The 26,778-nt window shown below is 42.8% G+C and overlaps 1 protein-coding gene across 3 annotated transcripts in view; it reads right to left on the reverse strand.

Moving 5' to 3' along the window:
* Positions 1-26,778, reverse strand: part of GRK5 (G protein-coupled receptor kinase 5) — a 163,228-nt gene that overhangs the window by 54,630 nt on the left and 81,820 nt on the right. For 2 of the 3 annotated variants that reach the window (XM_042818854.1, XM_042818855.1), the window contains exon 3: positions 3,847-3,959. In XM_042818854.1, coding sequence (XP_042674788.1) covers positions 3,847-3,959 — 113 coding nt within the window. Of the gene's footprint in view, positions 1-1,088; positions 1,138-3,846; positions 3,960-26,778 lie in introns of those variants that run through there. The other variant, XM_042818856.1, reaches the window with a different exon arrangement.

Consider the following 26,778-nt stretch of genomic DNA (forward strand, 5'->3'; position numbering starts at 1 on the left):
GTAAGCACAGCAAAGTGTGCTTTGGAGCTGTGTGTGAATTCTTTGTTAAGGGCTTATGGACAGCTGATTTAAAAATAAAACAGCTCCACGTAATGATAATAGTTTGTTTGAACAGTTCCTTCATCTGAATGGCTACATAAGAGTTCGGTGAACTACTCGTGGGAGATCTTGTTGTTTATGTGCTCAGATGAGCGTATGATGTGTGTAATCACACATATTCAGAGGCACAAGCTGAAACCATTGGTTCTTTTTACTGGATATTTTCCTCTTTTGAAGTCATGAAATTGTTTGCATGATATCCATGGTAAGAGATGGCTCTGTCCTTACTGCCTCACTGTGTAGCCTAGGACCACTGTAGTCACTCACACCGACCCCAGAGCAGAAGCAGGAGCCTTATCACTTTCATCTTTTAATGTTAGGACCTACTGCCTACAGTCATGTATCTTTGTAGCCTATTTTACAACTGACAGGTTGTGGCTAATAACTGGGGAACTGTTCTCAGAACACATGCAGGAACTTTCAGTTTCTGGGCACTTTAATCTCAGTTACAAGTAGAAAGTGGCCAAGGTATTAATGAGTTTTAGAGGGAACTAATAGATACGCAGCTACACACATGCAGAATGCAACAATACAAACGGTTTTTTCCTTCAGAAAGCCAGCCTGAGTACTGCTAAACAGTACAGGAAACAACAACAACAACAAAACATTACCAAAACAGATGCTGCGAAAATTAGATTTGCATGAGACGACATCAGACCAGGTTAGTTATTTCAACTGGCAGCTGAAATAAATGTCCAGCAGAGAAGAGATTTTTTTCCCATATGCACTCAAGTTTGCACAGTCTGGTTGATCTAACCAGCCTTTGGAGGCAAAGGAGTTGGGAGAGTTCTTGCAAAACTTGGTTGTGTCCTAAGTAAGGAAATTGAGCTTACTGGTAGGCTGCTGGGTGCCTGACTCACCTGGGAGCCCCAGTTCCTGCTTTCCTTGAAGACAACTGAGTTCACAATTAAAAAACAAACAAACAAACAAACAAAAAAAACTATTAAAAATTAGGAGAGATCAATTATGAGCTTCTGCCAGTGACTTACCGAGTGGCCTGGTAAAGTCACCCAGCTGTGCTTTTACTTCGCCTTCTTTCTGTAAAAGATAGGTTCTTATTTCTCAATTTGCAAAAAGCTCTCTGAGCCTCTGATGGACAACTAAACACATTTCTCTATTTTATTTTTAATTTGATATTACAAAAAAGCTAAGCTTTGCATCTCTCATTATAAATGTAATTAAGCCAAAGAAAGCTTTGGCTTCTTCTGCTCAGAGCTTGTTACAGCAGGTGGCCTCAAAAAAAGTTCCATGTTCCTGGTGGCCTCAGAATAGGGCTTTAAAGTCAAACTTCTGGTTTCATTACGGGACTTTTTGCCTAACGTAGGCCTTGGCCTGAATCCCACTACTCACTCAACACAGTGTGACTGCACTGGGTGAATTTCAGTAGCCATCACCCAACTTAATGGCTGTGCTGCTAGACCTTAATATTGGATAATGCAGGGATTTTCACAGTCTGGGAGCAAACTTGTTTGGAATTTGAGATCGACAAAGGAGACTGCTGTTAATTAGCTCTAAAAAGAAGAACAAATATTCAGACCTCCACACAGCTCAACATTTTGTTCACTAAATCAGTGCTTCATGATGGCAGGTACCTCACTAGAAGGTGCTGGTTGGCTGCAATAAGCACCTGGAGCATCCTCCTGTTTTTGCTTGCCTTGAGCATACCTGCACAGATCGGCTGCCAGCAGTAGCTGTCTCATGACCCTCGTGAGCTGAGCCTTCCCACTGAGGAAACTCATGACCAGCACTAGGAATATAAGGTGAACTGTAATCATTCAAAACCTCTTAGAGAAACCTTTCCATGGCTGTGCTGATTTAAAGGTTGCCCTTCTTAGCTTGCAAAAATCTGAGGGTAAATTCTTTGGTTTGTCATTTAAACAATACACTTTCAAACAATACACTTAATGCTGACGTGAGGAAATCTCTAACAAGATGATGCATGTATTCTCTGAGAAGGACTATTAGTTTCCAGTCATGCAAGTATTGTCTTCACTGTGAATTTTCTATCACACCCCTCACATCTATCAGTCGAAAAGCACAGCGCTGCAATATATCAAGATATGTGCATGTGGGAAAATACCTCCTTTGGTTTACCTGTGAAACTGATTGTGTGCAGTCTTCTGCCACTCAGTGCTGGGTAATCCTATACTCTGATAAGCACTAAGTGGGGAGTTTTTAACCTACTGCAGGTGTGTTGCTCTATCATTTGCTATTCTGGTAGCATAGAGACCTAGTGTCTACTGCAAGTAACAATTTGAGCCAAATCCTGCTATAAGCCATCTGAAGAAAAGGTCAATTTTACAACACACTGCTACATTTCAGCAGTCTAGGTGCAAAATCAAACTGCAAAATGAGTCCAATGAAAATGTACAGCAAGAGCATTAGGATGTTTTAAATTATGTTAATCAAGTAAAAAGGTTTACAAAAGTTCAAAGATTGCTTTATGAATTGGGACGGTACCAAATATGCCAACTAAAATGGATTATGATGCAACTTTACTCAAAACTTTCTGCAATGCAGATTTGTTGTAGTAGCTGTGGTACTAATAAAAACTGAGAAATTTCCCCTCCCAAACTCTTACCTTTACAACAGTGCAACCTTCGCATCTGCTTCTACTTCACAATAGCTTAGCCACAGCAGAAATTAAAAAATAAAATAAAATAAAATAAAATAAAATAAAATAAAATAAAATAAAATAAAATACATATTCCTGTTGGTATACATTGCTTTGCCTTTGACCAGCTTTTCTCTAGCTAGTATCAGCTAGAGAGCAAAGGCACTTTGTGATGACAACTGGCAGCTCATGTGCCTGCGTGGTGCTTTTGGCTCATCTATGCCCTGCCCTTCAGGAGGCTCCCAGCAAGGAAGCCAGTGAGCATCTTTAAACTGTGAGCAGCTACTGCTGGCACTACACAGAGCCAAACGCTGCCAGATTGGGAACGAACATCAAGTCTGCCCAGGAGGCTGGGGGCACAGCTCAATGGCCGGGTTAGCTGGGAGCTCACTGGGATGGGAAATGGTGCTGGTTTCTATAGCAGGCTCGTCGCGTTCCTTGGTGACCTCAATCAAAGTCATTTCTATACCTTGTGCGCCTGTTTTCCTATTTGAAAAAACAAGATATCAACCAGGATGTCCTTTGTAAATCACCCTGGAATCTACTGATGGAGAGGCTTGGTAAGAGTGAGGCATTATTACTGTCACACTCCTCATCCCCTCTTGTCAGTCCATTCATCATCTTCCTTTTCTTCCTTCTCTTTGCCTTCTAACACTGCCGACTGCAATGATATCAGAAGACATTACTCACAACAGCCCAGCTGCTTGTGCTGTGGCCTTAAGCGAGGCTCTGCCTGCACCAGAGAGGGCTGCCTGTCTCCCGCCCCTCCTGATGGCTCGTGTACCTTGAAGCTGGCCCCAAACCTGGGTGGAGCACTGCCCCTTTACTTCCAACAATGCTGGGGAGCTGCTAGGTTCACCCCTGCCAACAGCTTGCTCAGGTCCAGAAGACGCAATCCCACATCCCACGAAAGTATGATTTCCTGAAGTCAGAGCACTGTGCGTGTCAGGAAAGGAGCTATGCAGCAGCACTGCTCTGATCACACACATCTCTGCCAGGGCTGGGTGCAGGTAGAGATCACTGTGTCTTCAGAGCAACGTTTCACTCCTCCTGCTCTGCCAGCAGGGTTCCTCAGCTAGCAGCTGAGGCATGGGGTGGCAAAGCACTGCAAGATCCCACAAGAAGTGACTTACCACCGAGTCGAGGAATCTAATGCAACACTCGAGCTCCGGGCGGGTTTCACAGAACTGCCGAAAGAGAAGCCTTCCAATCGGCTGCTTTTCACATATGCTGCAGTAATCTCTCTCTAGAGGCAATAAAAAGAAGAGAAGCATGAAAATGAGAAGAGCTTTGCCTTTTGGGCTGGCTAGGAGTTTAAAACACAGCAAGTGAGTGCAGAAAGATGATCCCAAATAGAAATGCTTTCTCCCCACCGCGTTTCAAATCTGCAAGTACAAATGTAATGAATGGTTTAAGTCTCAAACAAGACAGGCTCAGTTTTACAGGGCTGATGTATTTAAAAGCACCACAAAGGCCATTCAGCTATTATTCGTGAATAATTTCACGTTTTTCCATGGCGGAATTGCATGTACTCCGCAAAAGTACCACACAGACAGGCAGCATTTGTGGGAAATGTCAAGTCCCTGAAATGTGAGTCATGTATTGAAAAGTGCAGGAGCATTAGAGGAGAAGCTGGAATTTGTGACTTTCCTGGTTCCTTCCGGATATGCTTTAAAGTAATGCATATTTCCTAATTTCTGGAAATGCACAGTTCACTCTCTACTAAACGTTTATTGCAAAATATGTATTTTTAAAGGTTTCAAAATTTTTATTTACTTTCAGAGCACCAACCTGCAGTTGTTGTACACAGCATCTAGCTGATGCCAGTTTATCTGGTCCTTGGGTGCAGCGTGACCCAAAGGTCACCTTTGGGTGACCTGCAAAGTCACCCAAAATGGGGGTGAAAATCTGGGTAGCTTGAAGGCTTAGAGAAGCAGCCACTTCTCACTAATGCCATGTCTTTTGTTTAGAAAATATAACCGGCAAATCACGCGGGCATGAAAATGAATGATCTACCTGGCAGAGTAACTAAGCAGATTATATAGATTAACATTGTGCTCCTCTACAGACATTTATTTCTCCATAAATAAACATTGTTAAATGTTGTTCCCCTGTGCTGGGTCCTCCTTGCACCCAGAACCAGCCTCTGCTGAAGCACGAGCTCCCTTACTGTGCAGGAAAAATATGAGAGGGGCTGCCATCATGAACTGGGATTGCACCAGTACGAACAAGGTGGACGTTTTTGGTGAGAGCAGCAGATCTCTCAGCCTGTTTGGAGTTACAGCACTTGCTGGAGACACGTTATTCCTTTAGAAGCACACACATGTCAAACAACATACTGTGTTTCCTTAAGTGTTCCTCTCACCACCCTCCTCGCTGCCATATGGCAGTTGCTGTTATTATGGAAACAACCAGCTTCTAAACACATAACATCACACTGCAAACAGACATACTAAACCCACACAAGTTGTCGGTGCCTTGGTTACTTCTTTCTCAGGCCTGGAGCTCCTTGCGCAATGGCTTTTATTTCCCCTCTGCTTTGTCCCCCCACGTTCCAGATCCCACAAGGACAAATTCTGCAGGCACAAGTCTGTTTGTCATGGAGGCACTCAGCCGAAGGGCTCGCTTGGCACAGGCTGCACCCAAGGACCATGCTCTGCAAAGCGAGGACATCCCTCCTGAGAGGAAAATGGACATGTTGGGCTTGCTGGGCTGCATCTGGATGGCAGTTGGGTTTCACATGGCAGCCTGATGGCAGGAGCACACCAAGAGCACTTCTTTTGAGGAAGACCCATGCTGGCATCATGCTCTGCTCACAGGCAACTGCAGTTTCAGGAGGAGACCTCTGAAGCACCCTCATGGTGTGTGGGGATTAGCTGGGGTTAGCTGGATTTTACCTCAGCGTTTTCTGAAGCAGCCTAGGACAATTCACCCACACCATTTCGTGACTGGTCCTGCCAGCCCACGTGGGATCAAGATTTCACTCAATCTAGACAGAAGACTGCAGTGTTTTGGCACTCGCTGGCAAATAGCACTGCATCTAAATCACTGTGTAAATCTTAACTCGACCGCTAGTCAGCAACAAGTCTGGGATACTGGTTTGTTTGCAAGAGGAACAGCATAACACAGACATGCAGCGCCAGAGGCCCAGCATGACACTGAGCAGCCTTGAGCTATCCTTGCAAATGCTGCAAGTTCTCACTGCTTGGCCAAGAGCTCTCAGCAAGAAGGTGAAGGAATATGTAGCCAGGCACAGCACTAAGGCAGGCAAAGGAGGGAGGGAAGTGCTCGAGTGCATCAGAATGCCAGTTCTCAGTGTCTCAAGGGATAGGCAGGAAGCTGGAGCCCAGGTGAGGTACACTGAAGCTCAGGCGATGCAGCTGCATCTACCTGATGCTGCTTTCTGCTGTCATGATTATCTTATTCTTCTGAGGGTGCAGAAAAAAACCCACACCCTGATGCTACACGAGCGTGCAAATTGCACTTTGAGTAACTGTACTTACTAACACATAAGGAAAAGAAAACAAGAAGACAAATACTATTGCAGATGTAGATAATCTAAACGCAAAGATGATATGAGCATGATGTGAGACGATATGCTGCACTTCAGCAGTATCTGATTTGGCCAGCACATGGGAATGGTGACCTGTTTGTAATGAGGAAAAAGGAAATACCAGAAATAATCTCCAAAAACACAAGAGCCAGACCAGTTCCCTGGAGCCATCCACTCCTTGGTAATGTTCATTTAAGTGCTGGATATACCGATACAGACAATAAATACATGATGCAACTGTTTTCATTCCTTGTAGGTGACATACAGTATTTTCTTAGGCCCTAGTTTTGCACTGACCTCACCGACTCAGCTCCAGGATCCTGCTCTCAGCTCATTCTTGGGATGCACAGGGCATAGCATGGACTGAGAAACAAAAACACCTCTCTCAGCTCGCGCAGAAACAGAGTGGATAGCTTTATAGCACAAGGAGCAAAGCATAGCAGAGGTGTTGCTTCTAAGAGGCCCAGCTGAGGCACCCAGAGCCGTGCCGAGGAGCTGCTGCCTGCAGGCAGGGGACAGATGTGGATGGAGGGAGCAGGAATGGTGGATCCCTGGGGTCAAGCGCCGTGTCGTGCTCGGCCTGCCTGCCAGCAAAAATATCCCTCCAGTTTCAAAGTTTGAAAAACAGAAAGAATGATTTCCTGAGGAAATGGAAATGTTAAACACTTGGAAGTGAAACCATATGCTTACAATGATGAAGTGTAATGAAAACAGCCCTGAGAGTGATATCTTTGGTAGTTGGACCCTCCTGTTTCAGCAGTATTCTGCTCAACACCTGCAAAGTCACCCAAAATGGGGGTGAAAAGCTGGGTAGCTTGAAGGCTTAGAGAAGCAGCCACTTCTCACTAATGCCATGTCTTTCGTTTAGAAAATATAACCGGCAAATCACGCGGGCATGAAAATGAATGATCTACCTGGCAGAGTAACTAAGCAGATTATATAGATTAAATTGTTTATGAAAAGTTTTTATATAAAAATCATATAATAATTCTAAAGAGAAATAATATTTACTCTAAATTCTACTGACTCATTTTTGCTGTACCTTACAGCTCATGTATTAAAATACTGCTTTAAAGAGCACACAGAACATACCAAAATAGTCACCTCTGTACGCAGATAATGCCATCAGCATTCAAGGTCTATAGCATATCTGTTCCCTAACAGATATTTTGGAAATGTCCTGAAAAACTCCCAAGCACACAGCTAGGAAGAACAGTCCTATTAGTACCATTCCATACTGGCTAAGGCACGCTGTTGATGAAGTGGAAAAAGTAAAATGAGGTAAGAAAGAAAGCAGTTGCCAAGAAGTAGCTGACTTTCAAGTAAAAGGGAAAAAAGCTAATATTTCATTTAGATATAAACCTCTCTGTGCTTTCTGAAGACTTTTTGTCTTAATTTGCTTTTTACATATCTTGCTTTTTCAGAAGATTCAAAATATCACCTTAGCAATTTCAGACAGAAACAATGGTCTGTAGAGAGATCAGGTCCTTCCTCCTCTTTCACACTTGCCATAAATGTGGGCTTTCATAGATATAGTGTTGAGCTTGAAAACTGGGTGACAGCCCTTGGCTGAAAAGCAGTTTCTTCTGACATAATTTCACGTGGTGCAACCTGCAGGTGTCTAAGTGAGAAACCTTTCCTCACACTGCTCTGGGAAGTTGTACTTCTCTTTCTGGACCAAAGCCCTGCTTTTGAAGGGCTGCTGATCCAACACCTGCTATCAGCTGGCAAGGCTTCCTCGTGCAAAATGCCTATGAGGTGTGATGTGCTTAAGTTTAACCTCACTTCTGAAGTGTACAAAGGCCAGGAGCATCTTTCCAACTTTTGGCCATTGCCGGTGTGCCTACTGATGGCACTTATGTACTATCTATCAAGCAGCCTTTTACTTCCATTTTTAAAATACTGGAGTTCCAAGAGAAGGTATTTCAAAGAGATGCATGGAGAATCACCAAGAAGTCATGCATCATGCAAATTTGTTCTTGGCTTCTGGATCTCTTCTCCCATTGGCATTAAATCAGCCTGGACATAATTTGAGTGAAATCCAAATTCTGCTGCCTAAAAATAAAAACAAATCAAAACAAACAGAAATTCCTCCCAAGCTCCTGGAAACCCAACAGGGGGCATAATGACAATTGTTCTTTATCCTGCTTACGCTTAAGTCTCTAAAGGACCCGAGAAAAGAGCTCACCTCCCTCTTCCAATTCCTTTTTTAAGTTGAATAAAAATGACAATCTTAGAAATAGAAGCTCCAAGTCCAGTACTCATCTGCTGCTCTGCCTCCAGCCTTCATCAGTCCAGAACAACAAAAAAACACTAAAAACTTGGAAAAAGAGATCCCAAGTTGGACAATAGGAAGCAGTAGCAAAGCCCAAACTGGCAAGTAGACCTTTGCAAGACGGCTGGCACACTAAACATGAAAATGTCCACGGTGCTGAGGCCTGTCAGAGTGATTCCACCAGCCATGGGTTGGTAGAAACTTCAGTAGAGCTGTCTCAAACTTGCAACATGACTGATGTCTCAGTCCCCATTCAAACTGAGGGGGAATTCTACGAAAGTAGATTCTAACCAACCCAGCCCAAACCTCCAACCAGATCTGTTATTCTTTGCACATCTCTGCTTTCTACATGTGAGCTCTCTTACAGGGGCACTCGATGGTAAGGAGAACAAAAGCAAGAATGAAAGGCAAGAATAAAAAACATGCTACAGAATCTTACAGCCCGTCGTACAGTTTGTACTTTCAGCAGTTTGATTCTTTTTGTCAAAAAAAAAGACCGCAGCCTTTAAAGTATACAGCAATATTTTGTGTCCAGCTGGGGTACCAATGGAAAACATTGTTTCTTTAAACAGCAAATAACCCCATCTAGAGCTATAGTAATACAAATACATTTAAAGTCAGTAAGTCTAATGCTAGGGCTTATAAATATGTCTTATAATTTACTTCTGCTCTTCTCCAGCTGAAAGTGAAATTACCACTGCCTACATATAAACTTAATAAATAGAACATACTAAAGTGCCTAGTCTTTGAGGCTGATGAAAGTTCCTTCTTATCAAAGACTCCTTTGTGCATGCTTTAAAAGGATTTAACTTGCTTTGATTGCATTATTAACAGTGTCTGTGTTGCTCTTGTATCTCAGAATAAGCTGGAAAGCTGGAACATTAGTTCTTACATTGAACAAAAGTCACTTTGCCATCTATAATAAATACGTTTCAATACAAAAGATAATCCTTGTGTTCAAAAGCAAGATATTAAGGCTGGCCACGCTAACACTTCTGCACACCCAGTTATTACATTCAGATTTCTCTATATTCGTCACTACGGGAGATCTCACAGCCAGTCAGAACTTCATAAACTTCGTTGGAAACTCAGATATTTTCAGTGAGAAACATGTCAGGTTTCTTTCTTTCAGAAACTGAAAGTTTGGGCCCATTTCTGAGGAAGGAACGTGGATACTGCTCCTCGAACTGCAGCACCTGGCCAACTACAGACGCAGTGACCCAGTGAAGGACTCTGTTGTCGGTGCGACTGCTCAGGCATGGGAAGAAGCAATGGAAATGAAGTTACTTGTCCTTTCTTGTGTGCTTTTTTGCTGCTTTCTGAGTTTTGGTGCTGTTGTTGCTGATTTGTTGTGTTTTGTTGTGCATGTGGAAACCTGTTGTTCGGATGCTGAGGACTCTGCATTTGCTCTGTCTCCAGTGATGTGTTTAAGATGTGAGGCAAGCCAGATGGTTAGAAAATACAAGACAGGAATAAAAATGCCTCATTTTGCTTCATTCAAAAATTCCCAGGAACTGTGGCAGTAAGTCATGTTACAAAAGCCTAATACAAGCAGCTAGACTCCTGTGGGAATTCAGTTACCAGTACAAATTATATTCTGCATCCTGCAGACCTCAGTGGCATGCTGTATTTATAACACGGGGCTAATAGCACTGCCCTACCTCAAAACAGTGTGGCCAGAATAAGTCTATTAAAGTGCCTGAGCCCAGAGTGCTGCTGGATAGCCCTGTGGCTCTTTGCTATTTACGTGCGACGCGAAGCCCCGGAGCGGAAAGTTAATCCAGGAGAACACAGCAGAGTCTTTTTATACATTAGCTGCTATACTGCTCCATAACTTCACCTGGCACTTCACAGAGATTAAAAATGACGATGCAGCCCCTGTCCTGGAGAGTGTTTGTCTTGGCAGGGCCAGTGCAGCACAGGTGCACGACTGCGATGCCGGAGCCAAGGCTGCGATGAAGCTTCCTGGTGGCAAAAGCGCGCTCCCTCGAACAAGAAATATTTCATCTGCTTTCTCTGTTTTTAATAAAATATGGACGTGTCACACCTTCTGTTAGGATAATGGTTTGACAAATTCCTTGTTTTGAAGAACGGCTCTTCCCAGTTTGTGGCTAAACCCAGCACTTCATAGCTGCAGAAGCTCGAGACCTGCCTAGTAAGCCCTGGGGAAAAATACATTTTTTGGCCTTGGCTGCTTTTTTTGCCCTTGAATTTCGGATTTTCTATAAGAAACTTGGAGACCCTCATCTATGCTATCACAGTGAACGTTGTTTTGGCACCAACTCTCCAAGTTTAATTAATTAAAAATACAAATGCAATCAAGCTTGTTTAAGACAATGGAATTCCCTCAAACTGGTATTAAGCCCTGCCAACTTAATTTTCTCTGCTTGTAGGCTGCTTTTTTAAAAAATAAACAAAATTTAATCTCCTGATCACTGAACATCTAATGTAATTATTCAGATTCAGACAGTGTTTGCTTTATATAACTCTGCTTATTTCCACTCTTTTCGTGGTATTAGGCTCCAGGGCTGAAGTCCACACATCACAGCAGAATTACACTGAAGATGGAAAGAGTCCAAACCTTAGACTTGGATCAGTATGGAAAAAATGTTTGGAGAATATTGTAACAAATTCACAGCTAAATGCACTTTGGTGATACATACGGATCTGCTCATTTGTTTTTTGAAAGCAGCTGTATTGAAACTTTGCTCACAGAACTTTATTTGAAAGTCAAATTCCGCAAACAGTTGCATAAATATGTTTGCACGAGTATCTGAACCAGAATGCCTATGTGGCTTTGTTGATTTTGGACAAAGCTCTTGGCAGGAAGGATAACAACCCACCCACCCTCTTTGCAGCAGCAGCAGGAGGGTCACACAAGACACTGCATACTCAGTGCAGCCACTGCACCCAAAACCAGGAGTGGAGCGCAGAGCCTGAGGGGGACCACAGTAGCTGGGGAGACATTAGGTAAGCCAGCCCTGCTACAGGAGGGAGAACAAATGCTCAGCTCTGACCCTAAGGAATTCGCCAGTGGAAGACAAGTTCTCATCCTAACGGAATCCATTCCCTCCATGCTTGTCAGGAAAACATCCCCACCAGGGGCACGTCATTCCAGCCCTCCTCTGAAAGCTCTGCATCATCTAAAACATTCTCATTTAGACAACTGCTTCATTCCCATGTGGCTCACTGAACAAGCCCCGAGTTCCAGTGTAGCCTTCAGATGCTGCTGGGTCAGGAGCCTGTTTGCCTCTAGAAGATGGAGCTTGCTGTTAGTACTGGAGCCGCTTTAAGCGACAGAAGCAGAAATTTATTTTTGCATGAAGTACTGGGTGCAGGGAAAGATAAATAATTGTTACAAGTCATGAAGGTGATGTGAGGCCTGCTGAAGGGGACGGAAAGATTCCCATCAATTCCAGGGGGTCTTTCATCAAGCTTGTCTCTCCCGCCTCTGCCAAACACAGTTTAAATGAATAAAACACTCAGTATGTCTCTCAGTTAGCACGACAGTGGAAATGCATGCACCTTGATTAATGGCCAGGAAATCTGGATTGTGAATGTGCAATGTGAGTATTTTAACATCTTTTTTAAACTGAAATTATTGGGTATCGTGTTCTTCAACACATGCTTTATTTTGCATTTGGCATCCAGTTAGAATAACAGTGCACAGACAGGGAATAGAAAGAAAAAAAGAACACAAAGACTGATAGACAGGCGGACAGATATCTTCTGCTAAATAAAAAAACGCAAACGACTAGTTAAATCTGGTTGCTGTTCCATACGTTACACTCAGAAAGCATGTGCCCCTGGATCAGTGCCTTTGATGAGGTTTGCTGAGCACACTGTCTGAACTGTTGTCTTCGAGGCTGGTCACAACGCTATTCGGGGCGCGGTGGACTTGCAAACCTCTCCATGTGGATCACAGAAGATGCACCAGCACCAAGACTTCCCAGCGCTTGAATGCGGCGTTTGTTCTGCAGCCCCAGGGGAAAGGCTCCTCACACCACCGCCGCGACTACTGTGCTGACCAGAGAGAGAGTTTGTCTTTATCTGCTGCAGCTACTTTCAACAATGTCTCTGCGGCAAGGTCAGAGGAATGGAAAAAATCCCTCAAAGAAATATGAAAGCTCACCTCAGAAGTGCCCTGGGAAACGTGGAGAACAAACACTTGGTTGTTCTCATTTTGTTCTACTTTGGATTGAGATGACAGAACTGGATGGCTTGTACTAAAAGAAGGTAGCTACTGAGATTTTTTTCATTTGAGACTTTTCTGTCCAGTCTTAGAGATTTCGACCGAAATGCCTAACTTATTTTCTGTCTAGTGCTGCTATTTAGACTCCTTTCTGGTGATATTCTGGTAATACGTGTTGAAAGAAAATTTCAGTGAAAGTTGTAATTTGAATGTTCAAGGTTATGAAATCTACAGAACTGTTGCTGTTGTACATAGCACAAAATAAACATCTCGATTCCAGGAAACTGAAGGAGACATCTTGTGAATCGCTTGCTTAAGACGAAAAGACTTCTGCAAAACTACTCTTCGACTCTAAACTACCCTGGTTAGAAATTGAAGCAGCCATCTAAACTAAACCTTTATCCAGGTCAGTAAAATGGCAGAACATACATAACCACCAGCACAGTCACTCTGCAAATGCATATTTAAGCAGCACACCTTGCTTGCAAGCACATAATAAAGGTATTCACAGAGGTTACTGGCTGTGCATGCCATTCAATAGTCACTGCAAGGTCTAAACATCTCAGCCCTTTTATTAATGATTCCTTCAACAAAATGCTTGATGTCTTAGTTGTTAACTTCACTGCTAAGCTCACTTTTTTTCTCTGAACTTTTCCTCGTGATGTTCTGAAATGCCAAACTTCAAGCACAACAAAACTTCTCAATATTGAGCAGGCAAATTATGTTTGGAAGCGGTTCTCAACCCCAACCTATAAAGAAGGAACGTTACTGCACAATAAGCTCCACTGTTAACCTAAATAATCAAAGGGACAATATATTAAAAAAAAAAGTCACTGACTAATGATACGCTGCTAAGTTATCACTGAACTGGGTCTTTGTCCTAACTACAGATGTTCTGCTTGCAATAATCCGCACACTGATTTTGACCTGCTTTGTATTCCCAGTCTGAGCTGACTGCCTGCTAGATGACAGCCCTCTCTGAGTGGGTGTGAGGGAGCTGAGCTGCTGACTGAAAGTGGAATGAACAGCGGAAAAGAGATTTTAAAGTCATTTAGAAACCCCAAATACACCAAGAGAACCTGTGCAACAGGGGATGGCCAATGGAAATTTTTCTCCTCCCTCTTAAAAAAGGTCTTCAGTACTGAGGGTCTCTTTGAAATGTATTTCTCAGATGGATGGAGACAGCATGGCAGCTGGTGTCCATACCCAAGAACTGTGAACAATATTATGCAGGCCTACAAAAAAAATGCAATTTTAGAGAGACCTTCTGATTCATTTTTATTAACAAAATGGGTTGTCATTGGGAAACTAGGCGAGCATTTCTGCAATAAAAGCTTCCCAATAAAAGCTATTCAAATATTTGTATTTGTTCAGTTTATCTCTGTTTTTTCTATCTTTTTTTGTTTAGCTTCACCATGTATTATGAATAATGCCATATCCTTATGAAATGGGTTTTTTTTTCCCCAAAACATTTTTTTTCTAAATTTCAACATGCAAATACAAACGTTCTGCAACACAAAATGTTGGTGTTCTCTGCAAAACCAGAAACCCAGGCTATCATCTCCAGAGCTATTGAAAGAATTTTGGAGAACAGAAGACAAAGTTAAGAAGACCTCCAAAAAGGGCTGCCCACCTTGTGTTTAGAAACTGAAAATATAATCTGAAATTTTACTTCCCAGGTGGAAGATGATACTTCAACATCCCTCATCCTCTAGATCTGAAGAAATACATCACAGAGTGAGCTCCCTACATGTTCTCCAGCACTTAAACAAGTGCTGGAGCAATCTGTCACTACAGCAATATTCTGTAGCCCAGCTGCATTGCTACACTGCCACTTCATTAGTGAGCTTATAGAAGTTCACAAAATACTGGAGTCAACGTTGCCACACGAAATTACATCTCTAGAGATAGGCAGATTCTCCTATAATGGTGAGCTATAAGAACACTGTGAGAACCATCAGTTTCAGCTAACAGTCAACACCTACACTATTAGGATTGGGGTGCACTGTCTTCTGAGACACAAAGTGAGTCCAGGAACTTTTCTGAAGACAGGGATTTCCTCTTCAGCAGCCACATTAAATGTGCTTCTATGAAAGGAAAAGGGAAAAAGGGATGGAAAAGAAGAGCCGCATGGCTGATCTGAAAGGAAAGCATGTTTGTGCCGACACTGGAACATTAGAGACATTGTTCGAGTGCAGTTCATCCTTGCAAAAATATTATCCTCACTGCGATGCCAAGGCTGGTGAAAGTATGGGCTTCCTGCCATGGAAGTGCTTGGTATTTATGCTAGACTTGTCATGGGGCTTATTTACTCTCTGCGCCCAACATTTCAGACACACTCAAATGTAGTGTTCATGCCTTGGCAAGAACTTCTCATTCATGCATTTTCTCTTGGTCCCTTTGAGGAGTCTTCATTCTCCAATGTTGCAGCGGTTGAAATTTCATTGCTTGCTGAGAAAACCAACACTGATTAATTTCATCCTACTTGCATGGAAGAGGTAAAGTATGCCGGTCTCTAGCCAGGGACAAGGAAATCCCTGCTGCTTACATGCCGTATTGAATAAGCAGCCCATGGTTGCAGCCATCAGACTTTAACAGTCTTTATTCCACCCGCAGGAAAAAAGCAATTAACCACAGCATCATGGGAAGCAAACAGGAAGTAATACAACACATTCACTTTTGATTAGAGAAAATTTTTATAAGGCACAATATGCCACAATGAAGAATTCAGCTGTAGCATTGCACTGATACTCCCCAGATCATTAAAGGAACATGACTGAGGTTACAAAGTTAAGCCACAAAACCTAGGAACAACCTAAATTAATGTGGCCCATGTAGCCTGAATGCCATTCCTCACTGTGCATGCATTCTGGTACAGTCTTTAATTACATCACTGCAAACTTTTTTTCCCACAGGACCTTTGCCTCATTCAGCACACAGAACGGACAGTGCTTGCTTAATGAGCAGCTATTCAGTATTTCATTTTCTCCTCTGGTTCAATGTGTGGCCCTAGACTTTATTTACTGCGCACTAGCAGGCCTGCTCTGGAGACAGAATGATTCATTTCCCCACAGATCTTTCTGCAGCATTCTCCATGTAGTCTTCAAATACTTTACAACTATTCATGGACCCATTTTCACATCACCTCTAGGAGATGTCCTTAATCCAATTTTATAGATAGCGAACTTAAATATCTGAAGAGTGAAGTGAGAAGTATTCACTGATTGGTGCAACTTGTTTCTGTGTACTTAACCTTATACACAACTCAATCTGTTCAAAGCCAATCTTCCATTTGCTTCAGCTGCAGATATTAGTATGGATACCTAAAAATCTCAAAGGCAACTACTCAGAAAATGAAAGCTGTACACCTAAAGGCCAACTGTGCAAAACTCATTTTAAGTTACTTGCCTGTCATCACATAAGACCCAGTTTGACCAGAGGGCATCCATGTCCAGCTCCCCAGCGCGTCACACAGCTGCTCTGCCCATCCAAAATTCCCTCTGCTGCTGGCTCTAACACACTGCCTGCTGGCCTCACCAGCACCTCACACCTGCCTCTCGTGTCTGATTCCTCGCTGGGATTTCCTACTGACAACATATTTGCAATTCTTATCTTATTGCTGGTGTTTCCCCTTTCCTCCCTCCTCAGTGGTTTTTTTCCTAGGGTCTCTCTAGATCATGACTCTCCTTTATGGGATCTTTCACTGAAATACACCGAGGTGGCCCCTCTTTCCCTTTTGACTCAGAGGATGTGCAAGCAGATGAATAGCAGCAAAATACAGTTAGATTCTGTGAAATCTTGAGTATTTAGGAGAATAGCTGTGGTGGTGTCATTTCACTTTCAAGACTACAGTGCTTGTTACTTGCTGGACTCATGACCTTTCTTTGTATTTCTCAATGCAGTTTTCAGCCTATTTCTACTAATAAAAAATAAAATCAAAAGCAACATCCCAAAATAAATCAAGTAAAAACAAAATAAATAAACGAAACAAAACAAAAGCCAAAGAAACCTAACCCACAGCACAGAAAACATCTAGCATGAAATATTTCATCCTACGTAATTCTGTCAATATCTTAATTTTATAACGTGCAATATTAGGCAACCTTTAAGACAGACCATGCTACCCAGCCTCCAAGCAACAGCAATCCTTACAAGTTTTGACTTTGGGAAGAACATATTTATTATTTATTATGTGTTACAGAGCCAGTCCTGCCCTGCCTGATGATCTTTTAGGACCTTGATCTGTGAGCAGTTCCACTGAGTTCAGAAGGCTGGATTGGAAAATTCAGTGATTCTATCTTTGAGGGTTATAAGGGAATCAAAATAAAAATAGCTTCTTTTCCAGACAATTCTTTTTCAGACTAAATAAGCAAATATGAAACAGCAAAATTCAAGGAAAAGAAAAACTTTACAAGGTTTTGGCAATGTTTGGTACAATTTTATGTTTTGTAATGATTAATAATCTATTTATCAGGGATTAATATTACCTTACTTTCCTTGAATTCCAGTTAGTCCTTACATTATGCATAATCCACATGAGCTCTCTCCTCTCTCAAAATTTCTGGCACAAATATGAGCCTCTTTGGTGAGGACTCATATGGTTATGAATGTCTGGACGGCCTGAGTAATGAAAGGCCATTTGGGGCTGAACCATTGACCACAGATTTAACTTGCCAGGAAGAATAAAGCATAAAATGTAAATTAGGTACTAATAACCCATTTTCCTTCTGAATCCTCGGTACAGATATGCAGCAAGAAGTGCAGATTATGTTTGGAGAGAGATTTTGGAATAATCTGCAGTTAAAAATATTGTATGGGACCTTGCGTTGTGGCCTCAGAAGAGACTGAATTGTGAGTTGCTGCTGCTGCCTTTGAACCCACTTCAGTCAATGGAAAGTTTCATTGGCACCTGAATTTGTTGCTTTGGGTAGCTGCCTAGCTACCAGCTAAACCCAGCACATAATACTGTCATCAGGGGAAGAGGAATGTGCAGTCCAGCAAGCAAGACATGCATGGAAAAGTACGTTTCTCTCAGCGTGTTTTGCAATCTCCATGCTACTCCCTCCCCATCTTCCTTTCCACTGATCTCATCTGTGAAGTCAAGAAGAAACTGTAGAAAGTAGCACTTGCAGGGCAAGATCATTTAACTGCCTGCTGAGTGCCCAATGTCAGCTTAAGTTAGCTTTGATATTCTTAGTGGGGCCACCCCATTACCAGAAAGAGATGTTCAGAGTTGTTTGTCACTCATGGGATCCAAAGGTACTTGAGGTTGTATCAGTTCACACAGTGGATTTGGGATTGGAGCTATGGAGTTGCCTTCTGTTGGCGTGCACTAATTTCTTGGGAAACAAGACTACATGTTATTTAAGTCCCAACACAGTGTTTCTGTTGTGTTGTGTTCAGAGCACACAAAATACTTGTTCTCCATGCATGAACTCCAGTCTCCAGTGGCACTGTGTAAGAACAGAATCACAGAATCACAGAATCACAGAATCACAGAATCACCCGGGTTGGAAGGGACCTCAAGGATCATGTAGTTCCAACCCCCTGCCTAGCAGGGCCACCAAACACACACATTCAGATCAGGTTGCCCAGGACCCTGTCCAACCTGGCCTTAAACACATCCAAGGATGGGGCATCCACAACCTCCCTGGGCAGCCCGTTCCAGGGCCTAACCACTCTCCTTGTAAAGAACTTCCCCCTAACATCCAACCTAAATCTTCCCTCCTTCAACTTGGATCCATTTCCCCTAGTCCTGCTGTTGTCAGCCCTTTTGAAGAGTTTACTCCCCTCGTGGGTGTAGGTTCCCTTCAGGTATTGATAGGCTGCAATGAGGTCACCCCGCAGCCTTCTCTTCTCCAGGCTGAACAAGCCCAACTCCCTCAGCCTGTCCTCATAGGGGAGGTGCTCCAGCCCCCTGATCATCTTAGTTGCCCTCCTCTGGACCCTTTCCAAAATCTCAATGTCTTTCTTGTACTGAGGGCTCCACACCTGGACACAGTACTCCAGATGGGGCCTCACAAGAGCCGAGTAGAGAGGGACGATCACCTCCCTGTCCCTGCTGACCACCCCTCTCCTGATGGAGCCCAGGATCCCATTTGCCTTTCGAGCTGCCAGAGCGCACTGCTGGCTCATGTTCAGAACGCCCAAGCCTTCAACTCCCCCCCAAGAAAGCCATTGTTCTTGCTCTTCTCACTGCAGCCCAGCTACGAGGAAATGACAAGTTTCCCGTTCCTCAGATAGGTCCAGGACCATCTAAAAATAACACCTGTGAAACTAGCTTCTTGAATTAATTATGTCCCAGGTAAAAATAAACCTGAAACACAAAATGGAATGCCCATGCCCTTGTCCCTAATGAGATCTATAATTTCTTCTCCACCTCATGGCATGCCTCTCTTTTAAGTGAAACCCCAAAGCTTGCTGCCTTTCAGTAGATCAGTATGTCTGACATGGCTGATTAAACTCACTCTTCGACATCCAGCTCAGTAAGTTTGATCATTATTTGCACTTAGTAAATAAGATAATTCAATCAATAATTTTGTAAATGAAATAAATGTTCTCAGCCTGTAAAGAGGAAAGGCGTTAGCAAAACAGACTCCATGGAGGAAGAACTCTTTAATTCATGAATGCACTTAAGTAACAGATCCTCCACGCAGCCTCTTACAAGAGGAAGTCAGTGCTACTTAGCTGCTGTGAAACTTACAGACAACAGAGCGGTGGATCACTGCTCCATCCTTGCAGAACTGCCTTGCTGGAACAGAGATCTGCCTGACAAATCTCCCAGAGGACAGCAAAGCAGAGAAAGCGAAGCCCTGCCTATTCGTTCACTCTTCCTGTTATTAATTTGCACTATTATTACTAATAAAGATTATTTTACTGTGCTAATGCCTAATTGTGACATGGAACCAAGGAGAGCATGATGCCAGGCACTGAGTAAACACAGAAAAACAGGGCGTCCTGCTGCAGTGAATGGAAGGCTTTAGGCAATATGAATAAATATCCATCCCTTCTGAAATCCTGTTGGAGCCTCCTTCCAAGTAATCTCGGGTTCAACCACTACTACTGATGCAGCAAAACAGAATCAAGATTGACTCTGGTAAAGACTCCCTAAAAACACACATTCTGGCAAAACAGAAACAGACTAAATAAGCCTCGTGAGGAAATACATATTTGTGAAACTGCCCTGATTTAAAAGATATGTTTTCTGTCCCTCACCCTTCACACAGACCCAAGCTATGGTAACATGCTGGAGATACATCATGTGATAATTCAGGAACACTCACTAACTCTGTAGAGAAATCAGTGATAACACAAGAGTAAGCAAATAAACCTTGAGATTGTGAAGCAAAGCAAAAAAAAAAATCAAAAAGAATCCACCATGATTTGGTCTGGTGCACGCTATCATTACCAACATGAGTTCATGATCCTCAGAGGACAGCTGATGTGCCTCACCACAGAGCAGTTCTTGGGGGCATATTCATTATTAGCAAAGTACAAGCTCAACAGTTTGCTCTCCTATAATGATCCAACAGTGACACTCAGGTGAGCAGCAAATAAACATTCAGGCTGGAATTTGGCCAGGGCAGTAGACTGAATATTCTGCACTTAATGAGAAATGCCATACAGGCTGCAATGTCCAAGCAGAGCAGGAATGAGCTCAATTAAAAGATCTCATCTGAAAGTTCCCTACATAACAAGCTACAAAGACCAGCATTTACCAGCCTTGGGAAACATCAAGCGTCGAGTTGACTCTGACTGCAACTGCCAAATGTGGTATAGCACTTGGAGAACATTTACTGTGGATGAAAGCAAGTGAGTTTTGCCTTGGAGGGTCCTAGGTATGTCCCACAGGAAAAAAAACTGCAAAAGGTCTCTCTTCCTCCCTGCTGTTGGCCAGCTTCTCTTGTACGTACCATCATGCTCTCAAATGAACTCACTCATAATGTGATGACAACCTTCCCATTTTTTGGATGCCAGACTTTAAATGAAAGGAAATTAGGGTGTTTGGAAGGGTGTCACTTTATTCTCTGCCAAAGACCTGGAGAATTTTCTTTCTTTTTTTTTTTAGGAGCAGCCAAGCCGCTTTTGATCACATAGTCAACCCACTGAGCATGGCTGATTTGCCGTAAAACAAAGCTAAACACATTTACTTCATAATTGTCTATTCCTTTTTCTCTTCCTACCCATACTTTTTTCCTTCTACTGTTCTATTCACTTTACATGCCCAGGCTCTACTTGTTCTGGCCTTGTGTATCTCCCTCTCCCTTTCTTTATTTTTCCTGCACATTACTTTTTCTTCCTCTCTCCTAATTTAACCTAGTCTAGTCTAACCTACCCTAATCTCACCTAACCTACTTTAATCTAATCTCTCCTCTTTCTTTCTTTGCTCTTATTTCCCTTTCATATTTCCTGTTCAAACAGAAAGTAGTTTGGCCACTTCCAACTTCAAATTTATGATTGTGTCTTACAGCAATTCACTAACAGAAATAACATGATATTTGAGATAAAAATGCCCAGCTTATCATGGCATTTCCTTCAGTTTTGTTGCTCCAACTCCACTGAATTCAGCAGAGTTGTGGTGAATGGAAAAACAGGATAATTGAACAGGCATTAGTGCTTTTAGTTATCCAGCGTGACTGTCGGTACTCCAGACAGAGCCCCATGGGCATCTGCATGCTAGTGGAGACAAGCCTTGTGGGTGCCTGCTGTTACTTATGTAACGACATTCCCATCCTGTTCTATCTATAAATTCACAAGGACTCACTAAACTGTTTATTTTCCATTTATAACTGTTGAAAGTCTCTAACATGAGCTCTAACACTATTCTAAACGCCACTATCTGAAATTAGCTGTAAATCTCTCGTGCTGCTTAAGCTCAAGGAAGTTCACTGATCTTGAAGTTTGGTATCTAGACAACAATCTTCTTTAAATAGCTCGCCCAGAGACATAAGCTAAACAGAAAGGTCGTAGACTTGAAAAACCCTGAAGAAATAGCTTCAAGACACTCTCCAGGCAAGGTCAGTAACTTTGCCATAACACTGACTTTCTCAATACTTTCAATTCTCAGAGGAATATTAATATTAATTATCACAATCATGGTGAGGTATTCAGTAAAAACAAGAGTTTTCCTTCAGTCTGCCATAGCCCATAGCAATATCAGTAGCCAAACAGATGTAGCTCCATATTGTACAAGGGAAGTTTCAATTTATCAGTGAAGTTGGAATGGAAAATATTAAGAGCATCTGGAGACACTATTCCACATCTGCTGAAGATAAAATATGTAATTGTATCAAGTGGGAAAACTCATAAGAAATATAGGATTTTCTCGTAAATGTTAGTAATTTACATTGAAATGTGCTTAGCACAGTTAGCTATAGAAGTAATTCATTGCTGTTGAGAGTAACACGCAGTTTTGACCGCATTGCTAAAGTCACAGCCTTGACAGTGCCCCCAACAAAGTCCAGTCCCTGGTTATTGCAGGCTGCCGTTATCAGACAACGCCGTCTCAGGAGAATTACCAAAAACTCTCCGTATGTTTCTCTAGTGGACACTGCACATCACTGTCACAGAGCATAGAACTGTTGAACGGCTTGTGTTGAAGGGGCCTTGGAGGTGATCTAGTTCCAAGCTACCCTCCTCTGAGGTTGTCAGAAAATGCAGCGATTCACCAGACACAGAGCCGTGTTCACAGCTGTGCAGATCTGGGCAATGTCCACTGAAAGTTTGCCTATCTTGACAACACTGGACTGCTGCTAGCGCTTTCTTGTCCCTGTAGAGCTCTTCAGAAGTCACTGGGGTTGTGCCAGCTGGTGGGGCAGTGCAGAAGAACAAACTGCCCCTCTCCTCTGTAAGATCTTCTGTCTGCCATTAATGACTAAAACTGCTATCACGGAGCAGGCCATTCATCCTACCTGCATACAGGAAAAACTGACTGGCATTTCAACTCAGCTGAAGCATTCAGCAGTAGCCACATGATGAATTGTCATCTTAATCCTCCTGTTTGCCTGATGGGCTGCAAAGGCAAGGAAGCAGTGATGAATGTAACGGCAGCAACAAGGTGTAGCCACGCTGATGATTTTTTTCCCCAACATTTATCAGCAAATCCAGATGTTTACTGCTTGCAACTCTCCAGTTCATCAGTTTAAATGAAATAAAATGTTAATGCATATTTAGATGTTTGAATCACATTTGAGTCTCCATCATTCTTTTGGTTAGTTAGCAGCAGTCAGATAGGAAGCACTATTGAAGAATGTTCTGGACACACTTACCACCACCACGTTTTTTTGGTCAGAGGTTCATGTATTGGTTAAACATTATAGTATTGAGTCCTTCCTTTATAATTCTAACCTACTTATTTTTGTCCAAAAAGAAAAACAAAAGAGAAGAGGAGAAGAGGAGGCTTAGGGGAGACTTCATTGCACTCTACAACTTCCTGAAGGGAGGTTGTGATGCAAAAGGGTCTGGCCTCTTCTCCCAGGCAAATAGTAGGACCCGAGGAAATGGCCAGAAGTTGTACCAGAGGAGGTTTAGGTTGGATATTAGGAGAAACTTCTTCTCTCAAAGGGTGGTCAGGCACTGGAATGGCTGCCCAGGGAGTGGTGGAGTCGCCGTCCCTGGTGGTGTTCAAGAGGCGCCTGGATGAGGAGCTACGAGAGATGGTTTAGTGCTTGTGGCACTGATAGGAATGGGAGGGTGGTTGGACTGGATGATCTTGCAGGTCGTCGTTTCCAACCTTGTGATTCTGTGATTCTGTGAAAACTTACTGATGGCAAAATGTAAATGCTGTAGAATGCATCTCCGTATATCCTGAATGAACACAGGATGCTAACCAGCATCTATTCCTATCCATTGTTGCTTTCTCTTTACCCTACTACCACCCTTTTCAAATGCGTTTTGTTTGCTAATGCAATATATGACAGAAAGGAGTTGGAGCATCGATAACACTTCAACTGTTCTTTTCACTTCCTAACACTCCTTTGCAAAAGCAGTGCATTACACAGGAATGAACTGAAGCTATAAAATGATTAACTTCAGAGTATGACAATTTGTCTCTTTCTCAAAGGACCGGTCCTTTACATTAAGAGCGTTGCATACACATGATTTATTCTGATGTCTTCAGTTCTTTCTAAACAATTCAGCATGAAGCACCACAGCACAATCATCTTTGGTTTGGGTGAAGTCCTTCAGAAACATAAAGTACAACTGCTAGGTCTTAATAAGCCCATGCTGTCACCCTCTTCTAGTGATACCATGCACACCGCATCGAACTACCTGCAATTACATCTTGTGAAGTGCTCTGGACAAATAGTTTCTGTTCTTTTCCTGGGAGCTTCCATCAGTGCAAACCCAAAGTGCATGTTATGGTGCTTATTTTTCAATCCCTGCTGTGGGGTTTTTGATAGCATTTCCACGATTGCCTTAGTGTTCTATTACTCATCTCAGCCCCATACTGCCTCAGTTTTTATAAGCACTTTGCATTGCCTTGCATTAGAGTATGATCTTCTACCATGGCAGTAGCTCTGCAGTTCTCACACTCTTTGACCCAATCTGTTTGAGTCTAGGTCTAAATATCATCTGGAGGCCACATTCCTTGTGCTGACTGACAACCTCCTCCTGGCCACAGATAACTATTCGTCCACTGCAGTCATTTCAGATAGGTCAGTTCTATTTAGTCCTTCACACTGACCACACGGCCTTCCTTTTCTTCATGACTGAAGCTGCAGAACAATGCCAAACAGAGATTCTCTGACTCCAGGGATTTCTATGGAGGATCCACATCACTACTAGCTCTCTTGAACATTTAAGAGTTTTGATGGGACAGAAAGTTCATCAGGACAAGACAGATGGGGGTGGTTTTGTCCCACAGGTTCAGGGCTGAGTGGGATTAGCTGAGTGGCTTTCCATTTATCATAGAATCATAGAATGGCCTGGGTTGAAAAGGACCACAACGACCATCTGGTCCAACCCCCTGCTGTGTGCAGGTCACCAACCAGCAGACCAGGCTGCCCAGAGCCACATCCAGCCTGGCCTTGAATGCCTGCAGGGATGGGGCATCCACAGCCTCCTTGGGCAACCTGTTCCAGTGCCTCACCACCCTCTGGGTGAAAAACTTCCTCCTAATATCCAACCTGAACTTCCCCTGTCTCAGTTCAAAACCATTCCCCCTTGTCCTATCGCTATCCTCCATGGTAAACAGCCGTTCCCCCTCCTGTTTATATGCTCCCTTCAAGTACTGGAAGGCCACAATGAGGTCTCCCCAGGAGCCTTCTCTTCTCCAAGCTAAGCAAGCCCAGTTCCCTCAATATTTCTTCATAGGAGAGGTGCTTCAGCCCTCTGATCATCTTAGTGGCCCTTATGACTGATGAGAAAACTGCAGGCTTCACATTTGAATACAGACCTCTCTGATGATTCATGCTTTCGCTGGTTTTCTGCACACTTTCTCCCCTTTCGAAGGACAGACAAAAGCGTGATACTCTTGAATGGGTTTTGCTTCCTGCATGCCCTGTTCAAGACATGCTGCACGAGGTCTCCGTGACTGCCATTAGTTAGCAGTTGAATTCCAGCTCAAGTGGAAAACACTGAGCCATAATAGCCTAAATATCAGCCATCTGCTGTCTCCGTGCCCCAGGCCACGTCTCACTTGGAATCATTTGAAGAACTCAGTATCAGCACAGCGACTTGGGCTGGAGAGCAGCCCGAGCTGCGGACACTTGGTGGAAGGGTTTCTCCTCTGGAATGCACTTCCCCACTTCAGCTCTAACAGTCCGGATTTCATGACCCCCCCAGGTCATCCTGTAAGGTCCATCTGCTTTCCCAGGCTTTGATGGGGGGAGGAGAAAGTTGGGAAATTATAAGGCCACCATAGGAAATGGTTAGTAGCATCATGGCAGGAAGAGGTTATGCCTTGAGACATTGACTCAGTGGACAAAAATTATACTGATACTAAGGAAATCTACCCAGGAAACAGAATGGGGAACTGTAACTGTGCTGAAGAAATAAACACTTATTGACTTTGTGGGATACAAGACAGAATATTTTTATAAACTGATAGGTAAAATTGTTCTGATTAAGGTCTTAAAGTCTATAAATAAAAAAAAATAGATAAAACAAATGAGTGGGAAATATAGATCTTGGAGTCTGAAAAGGAAGAGGGGAGATAATTCCATTAAGAAATTGTTCCAAGAAATCATTTCAAATATTTTGCACTGATCTCTTTGTCTTCTAGCTCCTCAGAAGAAATCACCTCTTGGATTATGCCATTCAAAACGAATTATGCTTTCAATTTGCCTTGTTTCCTCTTATATTCGTATTAAACTACTACACTGTGCACAGGAAAGAATCCAGCAAAAACAACTAATCATACTATATGCTAGGAATGGTTTTCTTCAGGTGGCTTTAATTCTGAAGACAAAGGTCAGCAATTTGCCACAGACAAAGAATTGAATATCTCCTCCACTTGTGAGCAGTGTACTTCCATGGCCGTCACACTGTTCTTCTATTGCACTTCTGCTGGAAAGGAGGGCTTAGAAAACTTTCTGTAAAGGCAGCTCTTTTTTTTTTTCTTTTTTTTTCTTTTTTTCTTTCTGAGAGACTTAAAGTTGTGAATGCTATATGAGTGAGCTACCAAGTTTACTATAGAGGTCCTGTACCACACATTTACTTAATTAACACATTTTGTAAGCATTGTGATAAAAGGCTCCTTGTAGCTGAGCACTTCTTGTTTCAACACATGGCCGCGTTGATGCATGAAGGCAGGGACAGTGCATGTTGAACCTTGCACCTCCCAGCCAGCTTTGCCTTGCATACTGTCTGAGCAATCTGTCTCAGAGCAATAAGGGCAGTGGACAAGTTGTGCTTTGAAACTGGGAAGGAAGGGAAAGACAGCTGTAAATGTGCATTATTTAAAATGCTGTAGGATGAGAAACAGATGCTTGTGGAGTTGCAAGTTACACAGCTTATGCTGTCAGTTGGCAAGCGAAACTGGTATCAAATCCACAGCTATGCAAAATCCACTGCCACAACTGGCATCCAGGATGGCAGTGCTG

The sequence above is a fragment of the Centrocercus urophasianus genome, unplaced genomic scaffold (assembly GCF_019232065.1).
Source record: "Centrocercus urophasianus isolate 14NV4802_14NV808 unplaced genomic scaffold, USGS_Curo_1.0 seq_17, whole genome shotgun sequence".
Classification (NCBI taxonomy): domain Eukaryota; kingdom Metazoa; phylum Chordata; class Aves; order Galliformes; family Phasianidae; genus Centrocercus; species Centrocercus urophasianus.